This window comes from Streptopelia decaocto (genome assembly GCF_964273445.1).
Source record: "Streptopelia decaocto genome assembly, chromosome: 3".
Taxonomy (NCBI): domain Eukaryota; kingdom Metazoa; phylum Chordata; class Aves; order Columbiformes; family Columbidae; genus Streptopelia; species Streptopelia decaocto.
Window position 1 is genome coordinate 97408070 of NC_138656.1, and position 22268 is coordinate 97430337.

General features: G+C 36.2%; 1 protein-coding gene across 1 annotated transcript in view; it reads left to right on the top strand.

Annotated features, from left to right (window-relative positions):
* The window catches only part of CSMD1 (CUB and Sushi multiple domains 1), a gene marked incomplete at both ends in the record, with an annotated part of 1064284 nt that overhangs the window by 211589 nt on the left and 830427 nt on the right, over positions 1-22268 (top strand). Inside the window, one exon of the mRNA XM_082048870.1 lies at positions 6953-7169. Coding sequence (XP_081904996.1) covers positions 6953-7169 — 217 coding nt within the window. The remainder of the gene's footprint in view (positions 1-6952; positions 7170-22268) is intronic.

Below are 22268 nucleotides of genomic sequence, written 5' to 3' on the forward strand. Positions count from 1 at the left end.
CCAGCAGCCTCATCCTGTTTCCTCTCTCTGGCTGAGAAGGTTGGAGGTCCACCCACATACACACACACACACACACACACACACACACAGCTGACCACAACTTCCCTTGTTCCCAGTAGCCACCCCCTGTGATCTTTTCCTTGGAGAAACCTTCCTGGTTTCCCCTCCATGTCACCTGCTCTCTAGCTTATCTGGACAGACCAGAGCCAGCACTCACACAATCCCTCATACACCTGTGCTGGCTCCTGGTGCTGCACACAGCCAGATAAGGTCTGGCCCTGGTCCCACCTGGGGCTGTCACTTGGTGTCACTCAAGGGAGTCTCCCCAGTCACTGGCACCCAGGCACACATGCCATCTAGCCCATGGTCTAGCCCAACTGCTGGCACCCCAACACACACTCACCCCAGGCTGGTACCACCCACCCATGGGGCTCTACAACCTCCACGGGGCCACTATCTACACACAACCAGCGCTGTTTGTCCCCTCAGACCTCTCTTTTCTCACAGTTGTTCCCTCCCAAATCATCTAAATCCATCCCCTTCCCCACCTCTGTTTTTTTCCCTAAGCATACCATAATAAATCTTGTGCAATCCTAAAATGCTCTTGCCTGGCACCACATGACATGTCCCATGCTCAGTCTGGAAGGTGATCTGGAGCTGCTCCTCTTAGCCCATCATGGTACGCATTACACCAGGACGTTGGGGTGGAGCCTTTCCTGGGACAGTCCCGAGAGGCCCTGGACAAGGGTGTCCCTTCCTCTAAGTCTTTACTTTGGGTTCCCACCTGCCCGGGGGCCCCTTGTGCTCCTCTGGGCATGTGGAGATGGTCCTGCCATGGGCTGATGGCTCCTGGGATGGGCCTGAGTAGAACTTGGGCAGGGTGATGCTTGGGATTTGCTGTCTGACATTGTCTCTCTGTGCTCCATTGTGGGTGGACAGATGAGGTTTTTATCATGTAACCTAACAGATCATTACTAATTATTTCAAATCAAATAAGTTTTAAACAATTTCTCACTAATTCTCTTGAAATTAACTATTTTTGCTCACATCTTGCAGAAAGATTACATAATGAGTAAATTTATACTGTTCTCATTTCACATTGAGCTGGGACTGTCTTGAACATGCCTAAATATCTGTAGTTTGAAGCTATGTGGCACCGGTTCTCCCTGATGTTGGAAAGTGATGGTGGACTTAGCAAGCAGATGCTGGCACAGTGCAGGTGACTTCTTCGTGATATCTTTGTACTATCACTGCTGGCTGGGGCATACTTCAGTTTTGCCAGCAGAGATGGTGGCTTGCAGTTGTGAAAAAGTCTTCAGTGACAGCTAAATGAAAAAGAACTTGGTACTTTCTGATTTGATTAAAGTGTCTTCTAAAGGTGTTGTGAGGTTTACTTAATAATTTAATTTTGGAGGACTCTTGATGCAACCAAATGCCATTCTAAACAGTCCTCAGAAAATAGTGCTTTTGCCTCTCTGGCCATTTGATATTTCTATTCTTGACTGAAGTTAATTTAGGAAATAACAATTTTATCAGGTAGTAACATTGTCAGAAGATGGCTACAGGATATACTCATGAGGAAGAAACAAGAGGCCTGGTGCAGGGCACGGCCAGTCAGCAGCAGGAGCTGGCATGTACCAATAATTGATTGACAAATGGTTAAATATGATATATTGAAGAATAATCAAGTCTTTATTTTTAAACTACATGCTTTTCAAACCTATCGGTGTTCTCTGAGTGGGTCAGCCTGAATGTGGATAAAGGTGATCAGAATTCAAACGACTTTGAAAAAGGTTTCCTGGTAAAGACTATAAAGGAAACAAATCATGCAGGGCATAAGAAAGTCTGCTAAAAGTTTGGCTAACAGCTATGCCTCAGGGACAGGAGAAAATTGCTGGTTTTTGTGATGGAGGGAGTCACTGTGGCATCCCAGAGAGTTCTCTGCTGGCATCTGTGTTGTTCGGTACACTCATGAATGATCTGCAAAAGGGAATAGCAGTGAAGTGGCTGTGATGATAGGAAGTTGTGAGTTAATAAAGATGAGGACCAGTTGTGGAGAACTACAAAAAAGGCCTTATGTGACCAAATTAGGGGATGTTGAAGTAGCTGATGAAATTAGAGAAGATGAATGTGATCTGATGCACATAGTTAGGAACTGTAGGATATCTACAGGGGAGAAAAGAAAGTTAAATCCTAATTTTCTCTGTAGAATGACAGGCTCTAGCCTCACTATTATTCTGGAGGAAAGGAACCTTGATTATGATATATGGTCCTATAACAATGTCAAGACAATAGTTACCTTAGCAAAAAAACAGATCAAATTAGTAGGAGAACAGAGAAGGGATTAAAAGTATCACTGCGTAAATGATGTATATACTTTTTCAATATTGCAAGAAGTTCTGGTATCCCTATCTCACAAAGGGCAAAGCTGGAAAAGGTTCAGAGAAAGGTGATAAAATGGCTTTAGTACAAAGAACAGCTATATAAAGTAGAATGTTTGAATTTGGAAAAAAAACAAGGCTGGGACATGATAAAGGTCAATAAGATAGAAAATGGCATAAAAAGCACGAATAAGAATCATATGCAAAAACTTAGTGGGAAATCAAATGAACCTAACAGATGGTATCTGCTGAACAAACACAAAGAAGGGTTTTTCATGTTTTAGGATTCCTTCTACAATACGCTGAAGATCCTAAAAGTTAATACAGACTCAGAGGATGACTGGTTGAGTTCATGGAAAAGAAATCTCTCAATGGCTATTAAACAGAAAGATGAAAAGAATGTCTTCCTTTTAAGAAGTCCCTGAGATGCAGATCTTGAAGGGGAGGGGAGTTTTCTAGCAAAGTCCTTCCTAGGTACCTCCTTTGGTTTGCTGAGCTGAATGAGCCTTTGATCTGGCCAAGCACAGCTGTTCTCATTTACTTATCAAACTTACCAATAAAACTGTAATTCATAATAGAATCTACTTTAAACAATGAGGAAGATACAATCTTGTAGACATCTCTTCTCAGCCTCACTACTAGCTACTGTGTTTTTCTGCAGCTGCAGAATGGAAAATATTACTCAGAGTCACAACAAGAATGTGACTTCATTTTTGTTATCATTATTGTTCAAAATATCTTTAGTATCACTGGCTTTACTATAGTTAGTTTTGGTGCATTTTGTAGGTTGCGTTTTCAAAGTACATTTATCTTGCAAAAATTGTTTTCTTTGTAAATATGTATATGTATGCATATACATATATCTGTATATATGTATAAACACCTTATGAATTACAAGAATATAATTGGTTGTCTTTTTGCTTATTTCTTGTAGAAACATTTGAAACTTGAAAAAGAATTGTACTCAGCCAGTTCTTATTATTAGATACTGGTAAACAAGGGGGGGATAAACACAACCATGATAAATATAAAGGCCCAGGAACATGAAAGTCCAATTTTCAGAAAATATTTTGTAAGTTTGTATTTTGTGAGTTTTATTCAAAATCTTATAGCAAAGCAGGACTTAAACTCTTAGTGATTCTACCACCCATTTGACCTCAGTGTCTAGGGCAAATTGCAGTGGTTTAAGTTTTCTTGGTGAGCTCACACAGTTCACAACTGAGAAATGTCGCGCCTGAGCAGGTGCAAATAGGACTGGTACAGGATATGCAAAGAACCTAAAATAAGGGGAAATCAGTGTAAATGATTTTCAACTCTAAGTCAAGAGTGTAATTTTTGTTAAATTGCACTGTTTATATCATAAAATTAAAATAAGTGTCCTGAAATATCTTTTTACAGACAGCTTATGACAGAAAATGAATGCTAACAGGATAGTTTATGTACATATAAACAACTACATGGTGTCATGTGAATAAAATTTTGGCAGTCTAATACACCTTTAATATTGAAATAATTCAGTGTACTGATATTGTACTCTATCAAAGACTTCACATTTAGTGAAAAATGGAAACAATTGCTTTTTTATTTGACAAAGTGAATTGTACGGACAGATCTTTTAGGGTGTATTCAGTTGTATTCAGACTACATTCTTTTCTGTGCTTCCATTCAGCCCAGCAGAACTACTTAAACTCTGCTGATATTAATATTTTTTTTTAACATTTTCTTGTTGGTATGTTCAGCTTCTTTTATTGTTCTTATTCTGTTTCTGAATTTCCTGGACTTTGTTGACCATTTCTGCTCTTAAGGCACCCATAAGAAACAAATTCTTCTTAGTTAATCTCATCAGTGTCCTCTTACTGGTCTGTGATGTGTCTGCAGTCAGAAACTGCTTTTTTTGGGGGATATTGCTCTGCCAGCTCCCATCTAATTTGCTGCCATCTGTCACCCATAAGTCTCTTCATTCTTGCTCTCCAAGTATATCCTTCTACTGAATCTCTCTTAAGTGATTTGATGCTGAATTTACTCCTTGGCTGAGGTATAACATTTGACAATTCTGGAGGTTTTAAGACTTACATGTATTGACAGCACAGGTACTATACAAATAGCAGCTAATCCTTATTTCCCAATACTGCCCTCTAAACATGCTTCATGTCTTAACTGGGCAGTGACAGACCTAGAAGGCTGACAGTTTTCTGGACTTGCACAGCTCTTAAAGTCTCTTTGGGTATTGCTTAATTCAGAATAGAAATCCTCTTCACAACTGTCAGTGTCCACCCATGAGATTGCCAGGAATTCAGTATTCAGTTTCTTCTAGGATTTTTTTGAGGTTTTTACTAGACACTAGGTAAATAACTACATATTTATATATACACATATAAAATTTAAAGGAAACCTAAATAGCATTTCACAGTAATTATTTTCCTTTATGGTTCTCCTTTGCCTCATGTTTCTTGGGTGCAAAGTGAATAGGCATGTTTATAAATAGTTTCAGAACTGAAGGGAGATACATACACAGGAGAACAAAAGCGAAATGGAGAAAGAAGGGGTTATGTGTAGTAAGAAATGCTTAAGTTAAATAGGGGTACAATGTTGGCTGCTTTATATATCATTAGGGTTTGTTTATTTTCCAAAAGAATGATGCACAATAACTTGAATTTAACAGTAAGGAGTACCAAAGAACTTTGGAATAAAGCCGGGAGCAATCACTGACAGTAGAAAAACTTCTGCAAGTGGGTAGCAATTGCTTCTGTAAGGAAGCTGCTGAGTTGTTGCCTTTTTGGGGGTGGGAGGGCTCACTACCCCAGCAATATTCAGTTTTACTTTAAGCCAGATATAGGGTTCCCTAAGAGATTGGGGAGGTAATTTGTTTGTCTCCCTGGAAGTCAGAAATGTAGTTAACATATTGCATGTACATATACAAATACATATGGTGTATTATGCTCTTTATAACCAGCGTTACAAATTTCTGCTCCTATAACATAGTCCTGGAAACTTGCAACCCTTTCACACCACAGTGGTAGGAAAGCTGCCGTGCAGCACGGCTTGCAGGGGTTAGGTATTTGATTTACAAAAAACAGTTTCTGAATGTTGGAGACATGAATTAGCTTGCTAGAGTGTTAGGGTGGTGGGCTGTCACTATAATTTTCCTTTTCTGTTTTCAAAACTTTATTCCTGTTGAAATTAAATTATTTTAAATTGCTTGTGACACTTAGATGACATTTCCCCTGTGGCTGTAGGAAGAGGAATACAATACAAAGCATCTGCAAGAATGCTGACAAGTTACAGTGAACATAGCTGAAACTTTCTTGCTAAATTCATGGTATAATTCATGGTATAATTTCTTCTTCAGGAACGTTTAATAATACAAATGTTTTATTAAAGTAATGTGAATCAATTGGTAGATATACTAGGGAAGATTTCTACTTTAAAGGCTTCCTGAATCCTTGTAGCCTTTTAATCTGTTCATTAGAGCTTTTGTCATATTTGAAATTTAGTAGAAAATCATTACTTATTAGTTCTTTAGTTTTAGCAGCAAATCCTTTTTATTAAATCCATTTTATTAAGATTTAGAAACTTCCCACATGCATTTGACAGCACTGCTCTGAAGGATTCAGTCTCAGATACCTACTGCTGGGAAGTTAAAAATAAAATTGCAGCCTGAAATATTTTTTCAGTTTAGCTATAACAATAAAATGCTGGGATTATACTTGTTCTGAAGTGCTTAAAAGGTGTGTAATAATCCAAACATTACAGTGCACAGAATGTCTTTAAATTTTTCTCTATTCAAATATCTCATTAACGCTTCTCTCCAGCTCTGAGTCAGTACAATTATTGTACGTGGGATTAACAAAATAAAGTAGGAAATTAGCAAGAGTGCGCACTATAAGTCAAGGTTTCTTGTTGAGGACTTCCCATTAATGAGCTACCATACCCTCACAAGGTCTGTAGGATGTACAAACCAGACACAAATGCCTGCTGAGTAAACCGTTAATGTTATTTTTTAAGAATCCTAAAAAACATAATCGTTTTGGTGATCACAGTATATATGGCACTAAAAACGTTATACCACAGAAACTTTGCTGTGTTTTCAAAGTATAAAAATCTTAATGTTTGTTGCAACAGCATACACAATTAATGTGCATCTCCATTTTGCTCTCTACTTTGAAAGTATGTTTCAGAACAGCAGAAACTCTAATACTTTAGTATTAATATAAAAACCTTATAAATGGCGTTCACCAGAAAGCTCTGAACACTCTTTGACATTAAAACTGCCAGTCTGTTGAATTTATGGCATCAAGGCTAATTTCGCATTTGGATGATAAGTCGTACGTTGTTAATACTACATAACCTCAAATAATGATTCATTGCATAAAAATATGGTAGGTGTCTCAGAAAATCCAGTGATGGAGGTTTTGAATCCAGAGGGAAGAATAGTATAAATGCAATTTTATGTGGTGTTTTTAACCTAGAAAAAATATGAAATTAAGTTTATATATATTTTCTCATGTAAGAATATATACTGGGGCAGGGGAAAATCACCAGAATACATGTTTTCTTTTCTTCTTTTCCAGGTCAGAACTGTGGAGGCTTGGTACAGGGACCAAATGGTACTATAGAAAGTCCTGGATTTCCTCATGGTTATCCAAATTATGCCAACTGCACATGGATCATTATCACAGGAGAACGTAACAGGATACAGTTGTCATTTCATACTTTTGCCCTTGAGGAGGATTTTGATATTTTGTCAATTTACGATGGACAGCCACAGCAAGGCAATCTAAAAGTGAGGTAAGGTAACTTTTTGATGTTTTTTTTTTTCTTTCTTTTCTTTCTGTCTCTCTTTCTTTACCTCTCTTTTTCTCTCTGGAATAGTTATTCTGATAATATGTTACAACTATATTTTCTTTCCTTAGTTCTTCCCCAGCCAAGGGGATAGCAGTGTCCCAAGATCTCACAGCAAAATACATTTATCCAAGTTAAAGATCTTTATGGCCCTAGGTTGTCTACCAGTAGCATCAGTTGTACTTAAAATCTGCACAGTTCAAGGTCAGCTTTGGTAAAAGCTCTGAGCACAGGAGTATCCATGTTACAGTAGCTTATTTTTATATAACTGTCCCCCAATGGTCCAGATTTGGCCCAGAGAGTCTTTCCTGAAGGCACCTGTCCCCAGTGTTTGAAAGAACTCTTACTGAGATCGCACGTTACTTTTATACCACGCCCACAATATTTGAGTCAGAGGATGGGTATGTGGCTTGTGTGAACAGTGCCCAAGGGTCTCCCATCAAATGTAGCACAGAAGAAGTGGGTCATAAAGTAGTTTGTGAGAGGCACAGTCTCATTAGTGGGTGTTGGGCAACCTCTGGAAATGTTTGCCAGATTAAATCCTTCAAGTTCCTTGCAGATGATTCGAGCTTTGCCAAAAGTGAAATTCTTCTCCATCTCTAAGTAAAGACAATTATTAAGCAGTTAGGGACCATTAAAGGTCAGAAACTGGGTGTCTTATACGTCCAAATCCCACTGAGGTTGCAAAGAGTCTTTATGGAAGCTTTTCGACCTTGAAGCTTTTCACAACCTCAAATTCTGGTGCAGTCATCTAATTGAGTTCCTCAGTCATTTGCTGGGTCTGGATTCCAGAGCTGGAAAGCAAACATTGCTATCAGTGCTGCTCTGTCATTTTCTATTCAAGCATGAGATTTTTAGAGCACTGTAAAACGTTGCTGTCAGTTCTGTTGTCTGATTACTCTTTTACGTGCTGCTGATTTATATTATACTACTAAAACAAATGTGGGAACATCACCAATTTGTTCCGCATTTTAGTGAGTATCATCACGTATTTTTGACAAGAACAATGTTCTGATTGATTGTTTACTCAGTTTAAAAAGTTTTTAAAACTATGGAAGACAGTACTGAGCTACTGATGCTTGAGTTGCTTCATGTGTGCTTCATTTACTATACTTAATGGTATCACCTTTATACAAGGATTAATATTTCATTTTCAGTCAAATGTTTTTATTATCAATAGCTAATATGCCTGCTTGTTTTGCACTAATCTGTAAGTAGAAAATTGTTTCAAGGAAGAACACTAACTCTTTCGTTCTGTGGATATGAGTGTAGAACACAGAAATTCCTAAGTATGATCTTGATCCCATGGAAGTCATTGTAATTGCCACTGTTTTCAGTAAAACAAGGATTTAATTTCCAACTTCCAACAATGAGGCAAATATTTACTTTATCCTTGCTTGTATTTGCCAATTAGTTACCTTCATAAATGGTGTTACAAGTTAAAAAACATTTGTTGGCTTTGCAGCATGCAGAGGTTAAAAAAGCAGAATTTGAATAATGAGTATCTATTGACATGTGTCATATCCTGTGACATACCCACTGTTGTACAAAGCACATTCACAGGTGTACCCCTCTACAATTGCATATTTCAAGTAAATTCATTCAGCAGAAATTGGAAAACTATAGTAGTTCATGGGGTTTTTTTGTTTGTTTGCTTTTTGTTTGTTTTGTTTTTTCATAGATATAAATACTCTACTAGATTTTGAGTAATCATATTTATTTAGCCATCATGCAAAACCTGGAAGTTTTCCTTAAAAATAGCTGTTTAACTATATAGCACTCAGAAGCTATCATAAAGTAATATTCATCCCATATTTTGTATAATATTTTTCAGCTGCTAAAGAAAAATTAGATAAAAATTAGTAGTATGTTCAACTAGTTTACTGTGCTGTCTGAAGGACCTTTTGTATTCTAAATGTACACCAAGAAAATGAAAACTATTATTGTGTGACTAGGCAAATTGATTAATGGGTTTCTGCCAGTAGAGATGGCTATCAATGACTGTCGTTTCCCTTTTTATGTTTAATCAGATTTTTCATGGCTTTTTCACCTATTAAAGTATTAGGAAGAAGGAATCATTTATAATAGAGGGCTAAAATATTATTCATTTTATATCACATACCTATTTTAGGAAAGAAAGGAACTATGACCTGATCGGCTAAATACTGACAGATAGTTTCTGGCAACAGCAAAAAGTGCAGGCAATGGAAGAAAGGTAACTTATGTGTATAATACTGGTAGGTTCAAGCTCATATATGGCAATTCGTTTTTCACAATAAAAAGATAAAAATCCTATTCTCAAAAATTGTAGCTTCCTAATTAAAAATCTTAAGCTTACTTATTTTGTTGGCAAGTCTACAAGCTATAAATATTTAATGAAAAATTTAATAGATAGAAAGTAACATAAGGAGTGTGCTTTCTAACAACAAGCTACTTCACCAAGAACTATAGGCCATATTAATTACATGTTTTAGGCTGATACTAAATTGTGGTAAACTATTAAAGTAACATGGAATATTGTTTGATCTCCCACCTAAGAAAATCTATTTCACAGTTAAGGAAATATTATTTCTTAAAGAAAATATATTTGATTCATTTAAAAAGTCAAAGCAATGTATGGATTTATACTGCAAAATTCTGCATCAGTTGCTTAAAGCTTTTGTAATGCAGTTAAGTCAGCATGTTTTTCTTTAAAAAATGAATGTGACACTCACCATAATGACAATGTAGCTGTGCTTAATTTCTTTGTCCTTTGTGAAGGTAGATCTCTCTTTTTTTCATCTGAAACTAGCTATAGAACATCTTCAGAGAATTTACAGGTGTTGCTTCTTTTCCTATTCTGAACTTTTCAAACTGGACCTGTATAAGTGACAGCAGCGATTTTGTGCATTTGTTTGTAGGGTTTCACCATCAAAAGCATTACTAGTAAGGGACTCAGAAGGGGAAAGTTGGGATGTGGCTGTGTAAAATGTTAATTCCAGAGTTTTAGAAACTTTAGCATGTGTTAGGTTATCTTACTGTTTCAGATTTATTTGACTTAAGAGGATAATAAAAAATGGTATATAAACACCTTTCTAATAAAGCAGAGAAGCATTGCTCAGTATTTAGAGATACTTTACAGTAGCCTGCTGAGAAAGATTACTCTTTATTAATAGCATTTTTAGTGTTTCACATGACATTTAAAATAGATCTTTGATTTCAGTTAAGAGGTGGACATTTGCATCCCTTGTTCTTTGTGACTGCATATGTATATATTACAAATCATTAGTTATTCAGTTTGAAAAAATAATTCTAGTGATCATACTAAGTCAAACACCTATAAATTTCTTGATTTTATATTAGTTATTTTACAAAACAGAACACCTTGGGTAAACATTACCCAAGTAGTTTAGCCGCAAAATCACAGAAAATTAGAAGTTGTCATTGTGGATGTGGATGCACATGTATCTGGGTTTTGAAGAGCTCAGTTTACATCTTTGCTTTACCTGAAATCTCAGAATAAGGTTTCAATGTTACTTCAGTATTGGCCAAGTGTAAGAAAATTATATTCACTGGTATGATGTCTGCTTGACATCTATGATGTTTAATGGAAGGTATCTTCAGTTCTCTCAGACTGATGACTTTGTAATCTGCAGAAGTACAAAAATTTGTAAGAGTTTTTAAACACTGCTAAGTACACAATTTGGTGTTCCACGCTTTTTTTGAGATAGTTTTATTTTTTAATTTCCCCTTCATCTGTGATGGTTTTTGAAGGTCCTCAACCCCCTGCTATTTGGCATAGTAACAGTATATGCACATTTTGACACTTCAATATCATAAATTCCTGTAAGAACTAACATTCATTTTTGTCCCAAAACTCCTTAGGACTAGGATACTAGAATCCATGAAGAATCCAGATAAACACAATTTGGAGAATTACAGCTCTTAAAACTTAGATACACCTTAAAAAGTCTTTTAGTGTAGCTTGATGATACAATTGACACTAAAAGTTTCAGAAAACTTTCTGACTGGACAGGTGATAACATTAACTCAATTGCTGTTTGTGTAATGATTTTTTACTCTTAAATATGTTAATTTATGAGATTTATGGCAATTTCTTACCATTATTATCTGTCACCTATATAACACATACAGTATACAAAAAGCAGTTTTATATCAGTCTTTCTGCATCTCTCATATTGGTCAAAAAGAGACTTTTTTATTTTAGATGATACGTGTTGGCATAATTATGCACAGAAGCCCTGCTGATCACCATCCATAAATGCTGCATATACAGTGACTGTTTTGACAGCTCTTGGTCAGAGATCAGTCCATTCCCTTTGTTTATATTCTGGCTGCAAGGTAACAATTAAATTACAGCCTTTAGAATATTTGCAGATGGACTCCTCAAGGAGAAGAAAATACAGTTGTCAAAATCTGTCCCCTTTTGAGATTTGTTACTGGACAGCCTTATTGTGGGATTTTTCATATAACTATGATAACTTTTGAAATAGTAAATAACCTGTATGCTACAAAGAAATTTTGACTACTTGTTTGTTTCAGAGATAAAAACCCCATGTTTTATCTGTTAACTGAGTGGCAAATTAAAGGAAAAATAGCTTTATAAAACTTAATAACTGATTTGTCATATTTTTGATCCACGTAATTAGGTTAAACTGTGAATAATGTTCTCTTACTGTCATCTGCTAATTACCAGCCTGCCTTAACTTAGTCTTGTGATTATTGACTGTATGATCATAATCCAATTTTGAGTCACTCTGTGCTGGGCCAGAATGTAATGATCATGGGACAGATACAGCATCAGAAATGTTCAGGCACTGGAGAGGAACTCTGCAGTCCCTCTGCTCTGAAGTGCTGCAGTGGAAATTCAGCATCCTCTGTGAGCCAGTCACACACAATCAATTCGTCTTGTAAAACAAATTTTGTAGACAAGTGTTCTCACAATCTTGCAGCTCCTGATATTATTTAGAGACTTTCCTTAGTTTTCATCCTGTTCATATTCACAAGAGCATCTGCTGACATTGCTTGGGGCCTTTGGTTTTGACAGTGATGTTTTTCCCACTTAATGGAGACTAAAATATATTTCTGAAGTCCTGGGTTATTCCTGTGCCCATACTTTCATTTGGGTGAAAACTATTTATGTTCGTCTCCATTCAACTCAATTAATTGAGTGAAGGCAAATTTTGATATTAGGCTCAATATAAACTTGTCAGGGAAGAGCACCCAGAGAAGATTTATTACTATTGACAGTCTACTCCTTTCATTGATTTATCAGTGTTCTCTTCCATCTGCAGACCTCATTTACATGCTGCTTTGTGTGGCTTCCATTGTGTTATTTTATGGAAAGTGAATTTTATCTCTTAATTTCCACAGTGACAGAATGACATTAGGATTTTCTCAATCGCGCTTTCCTGCTCCTGGAACTGAGCTATGTTACTTACTGTTTGGGCAAGGAAAACCTTCCATATTTGTAGGGCTCACAGGCAGAATAGCAAGAGCATTGTGGGGTACATGGAGTGAAGAGGTGAGAACCAAAGAATGGTGGTGGGAGGGAAGAGGAAGTGGGGCACACCAGAAGCAATGTGTTAAAAAAGATTATAGATGTGCTAAACTGCGCATTTAAAAGATATGTAGATGTGATTCCTGGGGACATGGTTTTGAGGTGGACTTGGCAGTGTTAGGTTAACAGTTGTCTCAGCGATTTTAAAGGTCTTTTCCAGCCAAAATGATTCTATGATTCTTTCTTCATTTGTGGTTAAGAAGTAATGAGTTAGGGATTCTGAAGAGAACCATGCAAGGTTTTCCCTGGACCATGTGATGCAGATTTAAGGTATGTATGTCTCATCATTTATTAATTACCCATCATAAAATGGATTCAACTTTCTGATTAAAAACATGGGGTCTTTTTTACATTTAAGCTGCCATATGTCAGAAAACTTAATCAGAAATCCTTTTGTGGCAATGATTGCAATAATTTTTATACTTTTTTTTCTGTTTTAAATCTGCCTTAGCTTTTTCATCAAATGGAAGATGGTTATGCAATATCTAACAACAGAAAATAGAAAAATTATTTACCTTATAGTGGAGGAGGAATACCATGGAAGTCATTGATTATTAGCATAACTTCACATAACAAGGGGTAAAGAGTTATAGGGGTGTTATGGAAATCACTCAGAGTTAAAATTTATAAAACAGAAAATTGTTTTAAAAGCTAAATATTCCTTCCTTTTATTATGACAGAAGTGATGAATAGAGAAAACAGTGATATGAAACAAAAATGTTTTCAATAGAGTCCAAGGCATTAATACTTTGAGGAATGAATTCTGCAGATGTTCAGTTAGAGTACAATTCATTAGACAGCTGAGACAGGTGCAGGCAAGTTAGAAAATATCAAGGGAAATGGTCAGGTGACCTTCATTTCATACAAGTTAACCAAACCACAGTGTTGGGAAATATACATTTTAGTACATATTTGTCATCTTTGTTTTTTTAATGTCCTGTCTTTCAAAGGCTGATATCAGCTAATAAATAACATAGTAAATTAATTAGATTGCTAACTTTTGTTTGAAAATGTATTTCCCTGAAACTATGAACAAAGCAGCAGTGTTATTGTGCATCTATCAAACACTGCACAAATCACTTTTGTGCCACATTTAATTTTATTTAATACTTGAAATAGGAAAGAGGTAATACAAAAATATACCTTTTCCTGAGTTTTGCTTTTTTCTTGAAAGAGGTGAAGTTCTGAAAAAGAGTTTAAAAAAAATTGCAAAATACACTTGAAATTTCAAACACAGTCACTGAATAAGACTAGCTTCTCTTTGTACAGTAAAAGAAGATTATATTATTTAGAGATTAAAAATTACTGTGTGCAGCCCTTCAATAAATGTTCCATGGCACACAGAACGTGAGGCACTGCCTGGCACCTGAGAGGAAAACCTCTTCTCTGGACATAGCTTCTCTCTTTTTTTTTTTTTTTTTTTTTTTTTTTTTCCCTGTAGAAGTCATGGAAAATGGCTGAAACTGAAAAAAGGCCCCCTTTCCTTATAAAGATAAAACACTAAGCCATCAAAATTTCTGTTCTGTGCCACAAGCTTGAAAGAGCAAATTGAGTGTAACAAGTAAACACAAAGATCATGAATAAGATTGTTTGTTCATTTGTTTGTTTTTAATGTTTTAGGGCCTTTAGCCAAATATTCTAATGTCATGCTGTGTGAAAAAGATGTTAGATTCTCTGCTTGCTGTGAGACGTTCCAACTTTGGAAAAGGTTGCCACTAAGAAAAAAAATGATGAAAGAATACATTAGCATGAATAACTCAACATTCTCTAGTGAGGAAACAAAAGCAAGTTATTTACATATAAAATAAAAAAAAATTACACTCCAGCAGTGAATGAGTAGCTAATATCAGATTGAAGGAGCTAGTTTTAAGCTTCTGAATGAGAAGTCCGCATGTGAATTCCTTACTTAAAAAGAAGGCAGTTGCCACAGCATTCAGTGCACAATGACGTAGAAGTACATATATTGACACCTATGAATAGAAACAAAATTATGCAATTGTCTAGCAAATTGAATTTTAAAGTTCAGATCAGCTAAACATCTTATTAATAAAGACTAAAATAGTGGGTATTCAATGTCATTTTAGAAGAGGTGTAAATAAGACCTTTTAACAAGAGTAGAAACTGTGGTTTTAAGGAAAGGCTCCCAGATCCAGTTTTGGATTGTACTGGTGGCTGATCCGCAGTGACTGAAGTTGGAAATGCCGAAGGATCATTGTGACTGATAGTGCCACTGTCTGCCCATCACCTGGAGGCTTCACAGCTTGTCTGTGTCTGGCTTTTTCTTTAAAATCCAAGGTTTCCTAAAGCTTTTGTCTCCATCTACCTGAAGAAATTACTTATCTCAATGTGGGGCTTGGATTGCCCCTTTTTGTTTTACCTATCTTTTTTTCCTGGTCTTACTTCAGATTTCCCACGCATGATCTTCCCACATCTGCCAAAATAAAACTTGTCATTTTTTTGTTGAGAGCATCTTTTAAACATGAGTATTATGAGTCATCAGTTGAGAAGACCTGAAGAAAAACAGAAAGAGAATGCACTTGAATGGACACAAACTAGGTTGGTGAAACTCTGAAAATTATAGGCATCTATGCTCTTTTTTTAATTCCAAGAAGACTAGGATTCAACAACCAAAAAAGCAAACAAACTCCATAGACACAGAGGATTTATCTTATGAAGAATTAGAGGGGAAAAAAAGTATTTACCCATGAACTAGGCTTTCAGAATATTTATTTGAATTTTTTGTGCCAGTTATGATACTTGAGAGGAAATGAAAAAGCACTAAACACATATGAAAGGGACAGTTAGTTAGCTAATGTAATTTCAAATGTATGTTGATGTGGATCTTAGGGTAGATCCAGTTTAAAGTATACAAAGCATTTAAAGAACACTTTTTATACATAAAACAAAATCATAATAGAAGGATTCCATGAGAGAGACAGAAAGCTAGAGCCAGGAATTCTGAACCCCCCTTAAAATGCTGCTTCTGAAATCCTCATTTTCAAATGCTGCACTTCTCCCACTCCTAAGATGAGAAAGAGATGAGGAGCAGAAGAATGTTATGTTATGGTTGTCATAGGACTACATTATACTACGTGTAACTGAAAATATACAATGCCAAAGAAACTAGAAAGAGGAGATGCAGTTCCTATAGACTTAGGCAAATACATAATTTGTGCAATTATTAAATAATATATTTTAAAATTAAAAATAAAGCACTAATTTCTAACATTTTAATACAGTGATTTGTTTTATAAAAGCCAGTTTTCAAAGCTATGCACGATATTGGGCAGCTTTTTACTAACTGTTCTAGCTTGCTTTCACAGTATAGTCTTATCCTCATTTATTTTTTTGTTGTTGCAACCATTAATCATAGGTTCTCTCATTCTTTTCATAAAAGCTTTGCCAAAGGAAATCTTGTCAACTTTAGCATTTCAAGATACAGACCACAGAAAGGAGAAGTTATTTTAATACTACACATTCTTTAGTTATTTAGTTCTTTAGTACTGTTCCACTATTTTATCTTTGTCTGTGTTTCAAATCCTCTGTCTTTTCACTGATGGAGGGAGAGGATTTTTTTTCTCCATTGAGACTAAATAAGTTTTTGCAAGCTTATAAGCACAAGATAGAGCTGACAGTATCTTCTCAAGAGGAATGCGTTAATGCATTCTTGACTATAAGCTTTAATTTCCTATGCTCAGAGATGTTGCTCATGTGTAGGAAGGCTCTGCCTAAAAAAGAAGGATGAATATGCTTAGCTAAAGCTTTAGCTAAAACTGTCTATCTTGTTTTGTGGCAATGATATTTTAGGAATCAATTTATTACTTTAAAATTGTTTATTTTGCTTATTTTCATATTCGGTTTATCATAACTAGAGACATTTGATATCACAATGTGGAAGTACACTGGTGGATGTATAGTGGTACAATATTGATATGAGCAGACAGAGTTTGAGTTATTGAATTTCCAATTTGAGGTTTAATTATCATAAGTAATTTACATAATGACCTTATGCTTGATTTTTCAAGTGGATAGCTATAAAGATGAATTGAATAAAACATCTTCGCCTGTTTTAATAGTCCATACTAGCTGTATTTACATGTATTGATTAGTATAGGGCTTAAATAAAGTTTATTCATTGCAGAATTGAATTTAAAATACTTCCTTTGTTATTTTATTACCTCTTTCACATTTTATATTTGAAATTGCTTAATTAGTCAAGCATTTCAGTAGTTCATAAAACTGTATTTAATTTGAGAAAAAAAACAAAACAAAACAAAACAAAACACAACATGTGAAGAGTATAACTCCATTACATGATGCAGAGTATGCTACATTACTTAATGAATGCACCTAAAAAGCCACATGTATGAAAAATCCAAACCTACATTACCTGAAATATACTTGGTTGGGGTCATCTTAACTCAATATAACTCATTGTTTTTTCAAAGTTTGGAAATTTCACATTCATTCTATCGTAATTCTGTGTGATTGAGTTGAAGTAAAAACCTCAGTGAGACAGATAGCTCTTAGAAGCAGACTTCCTAAGAGATTTTTCTGCATCTTAAAATATCATGTAATCTCTGATTTATTGTTTGTGAAAAATTGTGTCTTCATTAACAACTGCCTTCTTCCTAAATACTTTAATATTTAGAAGATTATCAGGGGTCTTTGAGTGGAAGCTGTAGAAATATAAAATATTATTAGTACAGGTAAGTAAATTAATTTTACTGTCCGTGTATCAGGATTTCCATATCTATACAAGGTTGTTTTCCATTGGCTCTGAGATCCTGTTAATGTTCACATTCCTTTGTTATTTTCATAAAACACTTTTCAGAATGCTAGGTCTGCAAATCTGTATTTTCTGAGCATCTTTTAACTTTATTTATGCTTAAAGGTTTTTAGAGCCTTGGGACCATAATCCAAGGGAAGCAAGATGCCAGTATATGTGGAGCTTCCACAGCTTGACAATAAGGCAGTTCAGTATGTGCTAAATCAAGTCTTTTGTTTGTAATTGTAAAGACAGATGCAATGAAGGCAGCTGTACTAACACTAAAGTGACGTTTATGGGCAATAAAAGACACGCTTTTGACGTAACACCTCTTGAATCTTTGAACGGGGAAAATAAAATGGATATAGAGCAGTAAGTATATTACCTCACAGCAAAGGAACACTGAGGCATTGGGGCAGCCTACAATGTGTGCTTGTGTATAGGATGATGAAGAGAAAAGTGTGTCTCTGGAAAATATCTTCCTGTTGCCTCATTGAGTCATAGAAATGTTGCTCAGTCCTGCTACCTGCAAGCACTAGCAGTGCCCAAATACTACCTGAAGAAAGATTTCATAACAGAGCCAAAGCTTTGCTCAGATTATCTTGGACCATTAAGAAAATAGGTTAATATTTGGATCTCATGTTTTTCTTTTCCTCCACCACAACTGTTTCAAACACTTGTGCTTCTTAATCAACTAAGTGAGGTGATTAGGAATAGAGATTCTGTGAGTCTGAATGAGGCCTCACATTCCCTCTTTTGGGAATGGCTGTATTTTTTCTGTAATCCTAGAAGGGCAAAACTGTTATGTTTTAGTTAATTACATCAAGTTTATGCTGGAGTGAATTTCAGAGCTAAATTGAGAGCAGAACTGCAGTCAGCTGATACAACTGAAGACAATGTGGATTTCTTTGAAACAGTTTTGAGGGAAACTCAGTAAGAAGATGTCAGATCCTTCCAGCATAGGGTTTAGAAGGAAACAACTGTACACAAGGTATATGCTACCGAGGTGATCAGTCTTATGCAATAAGGACATTGGATTAAGGGATTAATTTTTGGACTGTGTTATTGTAAAGACTGAAGAAAGTTCAAGATATAAGATAGTTTAATCACTGGAATTTCTATTATGCATAGTGCTTAAAACTGTAACATTCTAGTTTAATTTTTTTGTGTGGATAGATCCTTAGAGAAACCAGAATGTTCTCACCAGCCTAAATAAAATAAGAAATCAACAGTCTAAAGCCAAAAGCTTTCTCAGAGAAATAAACACTGTTTGGTATTTTCTGCATGGACTTTTTGTCAGCAGGGAGAAAGGGCAGCCTTTCTTGCAGATCAAGGTTATCTCCTGGCATTCTTTCATTTTTGGTGGGAGAAAGACACTCCAAGGGATAAGACAGGAATAAAGAGAAGTACAACAAATGACTCCTGGCAACACCTGTTAGCCTTGCTTGATTTCCCTGATTATTGAAAATTGCCTATTATGAAACTCTTTTGAATTCTCCATCAAAATGGGGAATAATATACTGATTCCACAAAAGTTTTATTATTTAAGAGTTATTTACTGATTGCAAAACCAATTCGCTAGTCTTCTCTAAACTGTGGACTAAAGGAAGTAATTCTGCTGAGTTACAATAGCACAATAAATAAGCCAAATGGACAGATGGACTTCTGGGAGTTGTGTCTTTAGTTCTGTTGGAGGAATTTGATAAGCAGTAATCAGATTTTGAGATGCAACTTGCTTTCTTCTAAGAGCACAGCAGTCACAAAGTGATCTATTGATTCATGGCATTTTTATTTTTCCCAAAATTTAACATCATATTCTTTTCAAGTCATCATACTTAAATTATTTTCTTGTAAGGATATAATGTGTCTTTTTGGGTGTATAAAAAATCAATAAAAGTTCTAGACATTAGCCTCTGCCCCAAATTGGATGAAAAACAGCAGGTGCACAAACAGGGTGACAGAGCTAATACAAAGGGTTTGTGAATTGATTAACCATAATAATATCTTTATCTTTAGTTGGAATGACGAGCATTTCTGCAATGATTTTATTCTCTGATTATTTCCTGGATGAGGGATGAAACAAGCTTATGTTCTCATCTTCTAATTTTTTGGTGAAATCCATGTGTAAGATAAATAATGTAGTAAAATACATTTAAAATGTCAAATTTTAGCATTCAAAAGTACATGCAGGAAAACAAAGTGCGTTTGTTGAATAAAGCAAATCTCCCTTTTCCATATTCATCTATTTTACCTTAATGTTGATCATTCTTTCATTCCTCTGTTTGTTGCTTTTTCCACAGTAATTGAGGTTTTTTTGTTCTTATATGTAAATTACTTTCCGACAGACATGAGTCTAAACTAAAGCCCAAAGTACATAGTAAGCATGTATTTGTCTGCTATATATTTGGCTTCTCTTTTTGTGTTATTTGGGGCGAATTTCAGACTTTACTGATTCAATCAATCTCCCTTGACTACTGCAAAGTAGAACACAAAAGAAGAATTAAAGTATTAGGGCTCATCTGCCCAGAGAAATTAAGGTATGGTGAATCACAGTGTGAATTTAGAGCATTCACTAGTCTGTACTAACTAGATGGGTAAGAATGCTTGGTTTGCTCGCAGGAGATTGAAGGTATTAGTTCATTCTGCCCACATTCAGCACTGGAAGCATAACATCCCCTAGTGATGAGTAGAGTCCAATCTGCTCTACATGGTGGTTGTGCTCAGAGTGGCACTGCGTGCAACTACAAAGCTTCCTGCTGGTTCAGAGTGTGGGCGGACTATGGCTCTTATCTGTCTGAAAAATATTATACCTTCATAGGTGTAACTGCAGAGTGCCTTTAGGCAAAGGAACTTATTCTACTTGAGAAAAAAAATATATCTAACCTTTGATTTATAGTTAGAGTGGGAAATCAGTGAAGAATAGCTACTGTGCTTAATTTTATTGTGCATTAATATTTATCAGCAGGTGGATAAGTCTTTAGCATATAGTTTCACAGTATGATTTAGCTGATAGAACTATATGCTTGGACTATAAAAGTGGTCCTGGTCTTCTTGGGCCCCTGGTTCCCACGTGAACACTTTGCCCTACTGCCTTGCACCAGCACAGTGATGCAGGTAACAAACCCATATAAATCCCTAAGCTGGGAAATGCCCATTAGTGATTATTTTGTCTTTGTTTAAATACCTAAACCAATTTATAATGGAATGGGCAGAATGCCAGCTACCAGTATAATCACAGAATGTTAGGGATTGGAAGGCACCTCAAAAGATCATCTAGTCCAATCCCCCTGCTGGAGCAGTAAGACCCAGATGAGGTTACACAGGAATGTGTCCAGGCGGGTTTTGAGTGTCTCCAGGGAAGGAGACTCCACAGCCTCCCTGGGCAGCCTGTTCCAGTGTTCTGTCACCCTCACTGAGAAGAAGTCTCTTCTCATATTTAAGTGGAACCTCCTGTGTTCCAGTTTGTAACCATTGCCCCTGTCCTATCATTGGTTATCACCGAGAAGAGCCTGGCTTCATCCTCGTGACACTCACCCTTTATATATTTATAAACATTAATGAGGTCACCCTTAAGTCTCCTCCAAGATAAAGAGCCCGAGCTCTCTCAGCCTTTCCTCATACGGGAAATGCTCCACTCCCTTAATCATCCTTGTGGCTCTGCACTGGATTCTCTCAAGCAGTTCCCTGTCCTTCCTGAACTGAGGGACCCAGAACTGGACACACTATTCCAGATGTGGACTCACCAGGGCACAGCAGAGGGGGAGAAGAACCTCTCTCGACCTATTAACCACCCCCTTTCTAATACACCCCAGGATGCCATTGGCCTTCCTGGCCACAAGGACACAGTGCTGTTTCATGGTCATCCTGCTGTCCACAAGGACCCCTGGGTCCCTTTCCCCTACACTGCTCTCTAACAGGTCATTCCCCAACTTATACTGGAACCTGGGGTTGTTCCTGCCCAGATGCAAGACTCTACACTTGCCCTTGCCATATTTCATTAAATTTTTCCCCACCCAACTCTCCAGCCTGTCCAGGTCTGGCTAGATGGCAGCACAGCCTTCTGACGTGTCAGCCACTCCTCCCAGCTTGGTGTCATCAGCAAACTTGCTGACAGTGCACTCTATTCCCTCATCCAAATCATTGATGAATATATTGAATAGTACTTGTCCCAGTACTGACCCTTGAGGGACCCCACTAGGTACAGGTAGGAAGGACCACATGTCATATGGTGGGTTGAAATTACAGATGTGAAACCTTCCCTATCAGAAACATTCCTGTTAGTTCAGTTATATTGTAATCCATATCCTCCATCTTCAGTAATATCAGTTTTTATGTTTAGCATTCTCATAAATTCAGAGAAACTGGCATAAGGATAAGGAACAGGAGTATCAGAAATTATCTGACAAACACATTTTCATTGGAAAATATTGAAAGTATTGGACTGTTAAATGAAGCTTGGTGAAAAATAATACATGTTTCCTATATATTTTCTGTGTTTCCAAGACAACCTTGGAAGATTCTGGTTTAGGACAACTTTCAAACAGCAATTACCCAATGAAATTAGTGAATAAAGAAGTAAGTAATTTGGTATTAGAAATCTAATTCCCATCAGTAACCTGATAAGAAGAGAGGATTGGGTTTTGGTTTTGGTTTTGTTTTTCTTGTAAGACGGAGAGCTTTTAGAAAGTAGATAGAATTTCTGTTGCTAAGAAGATAA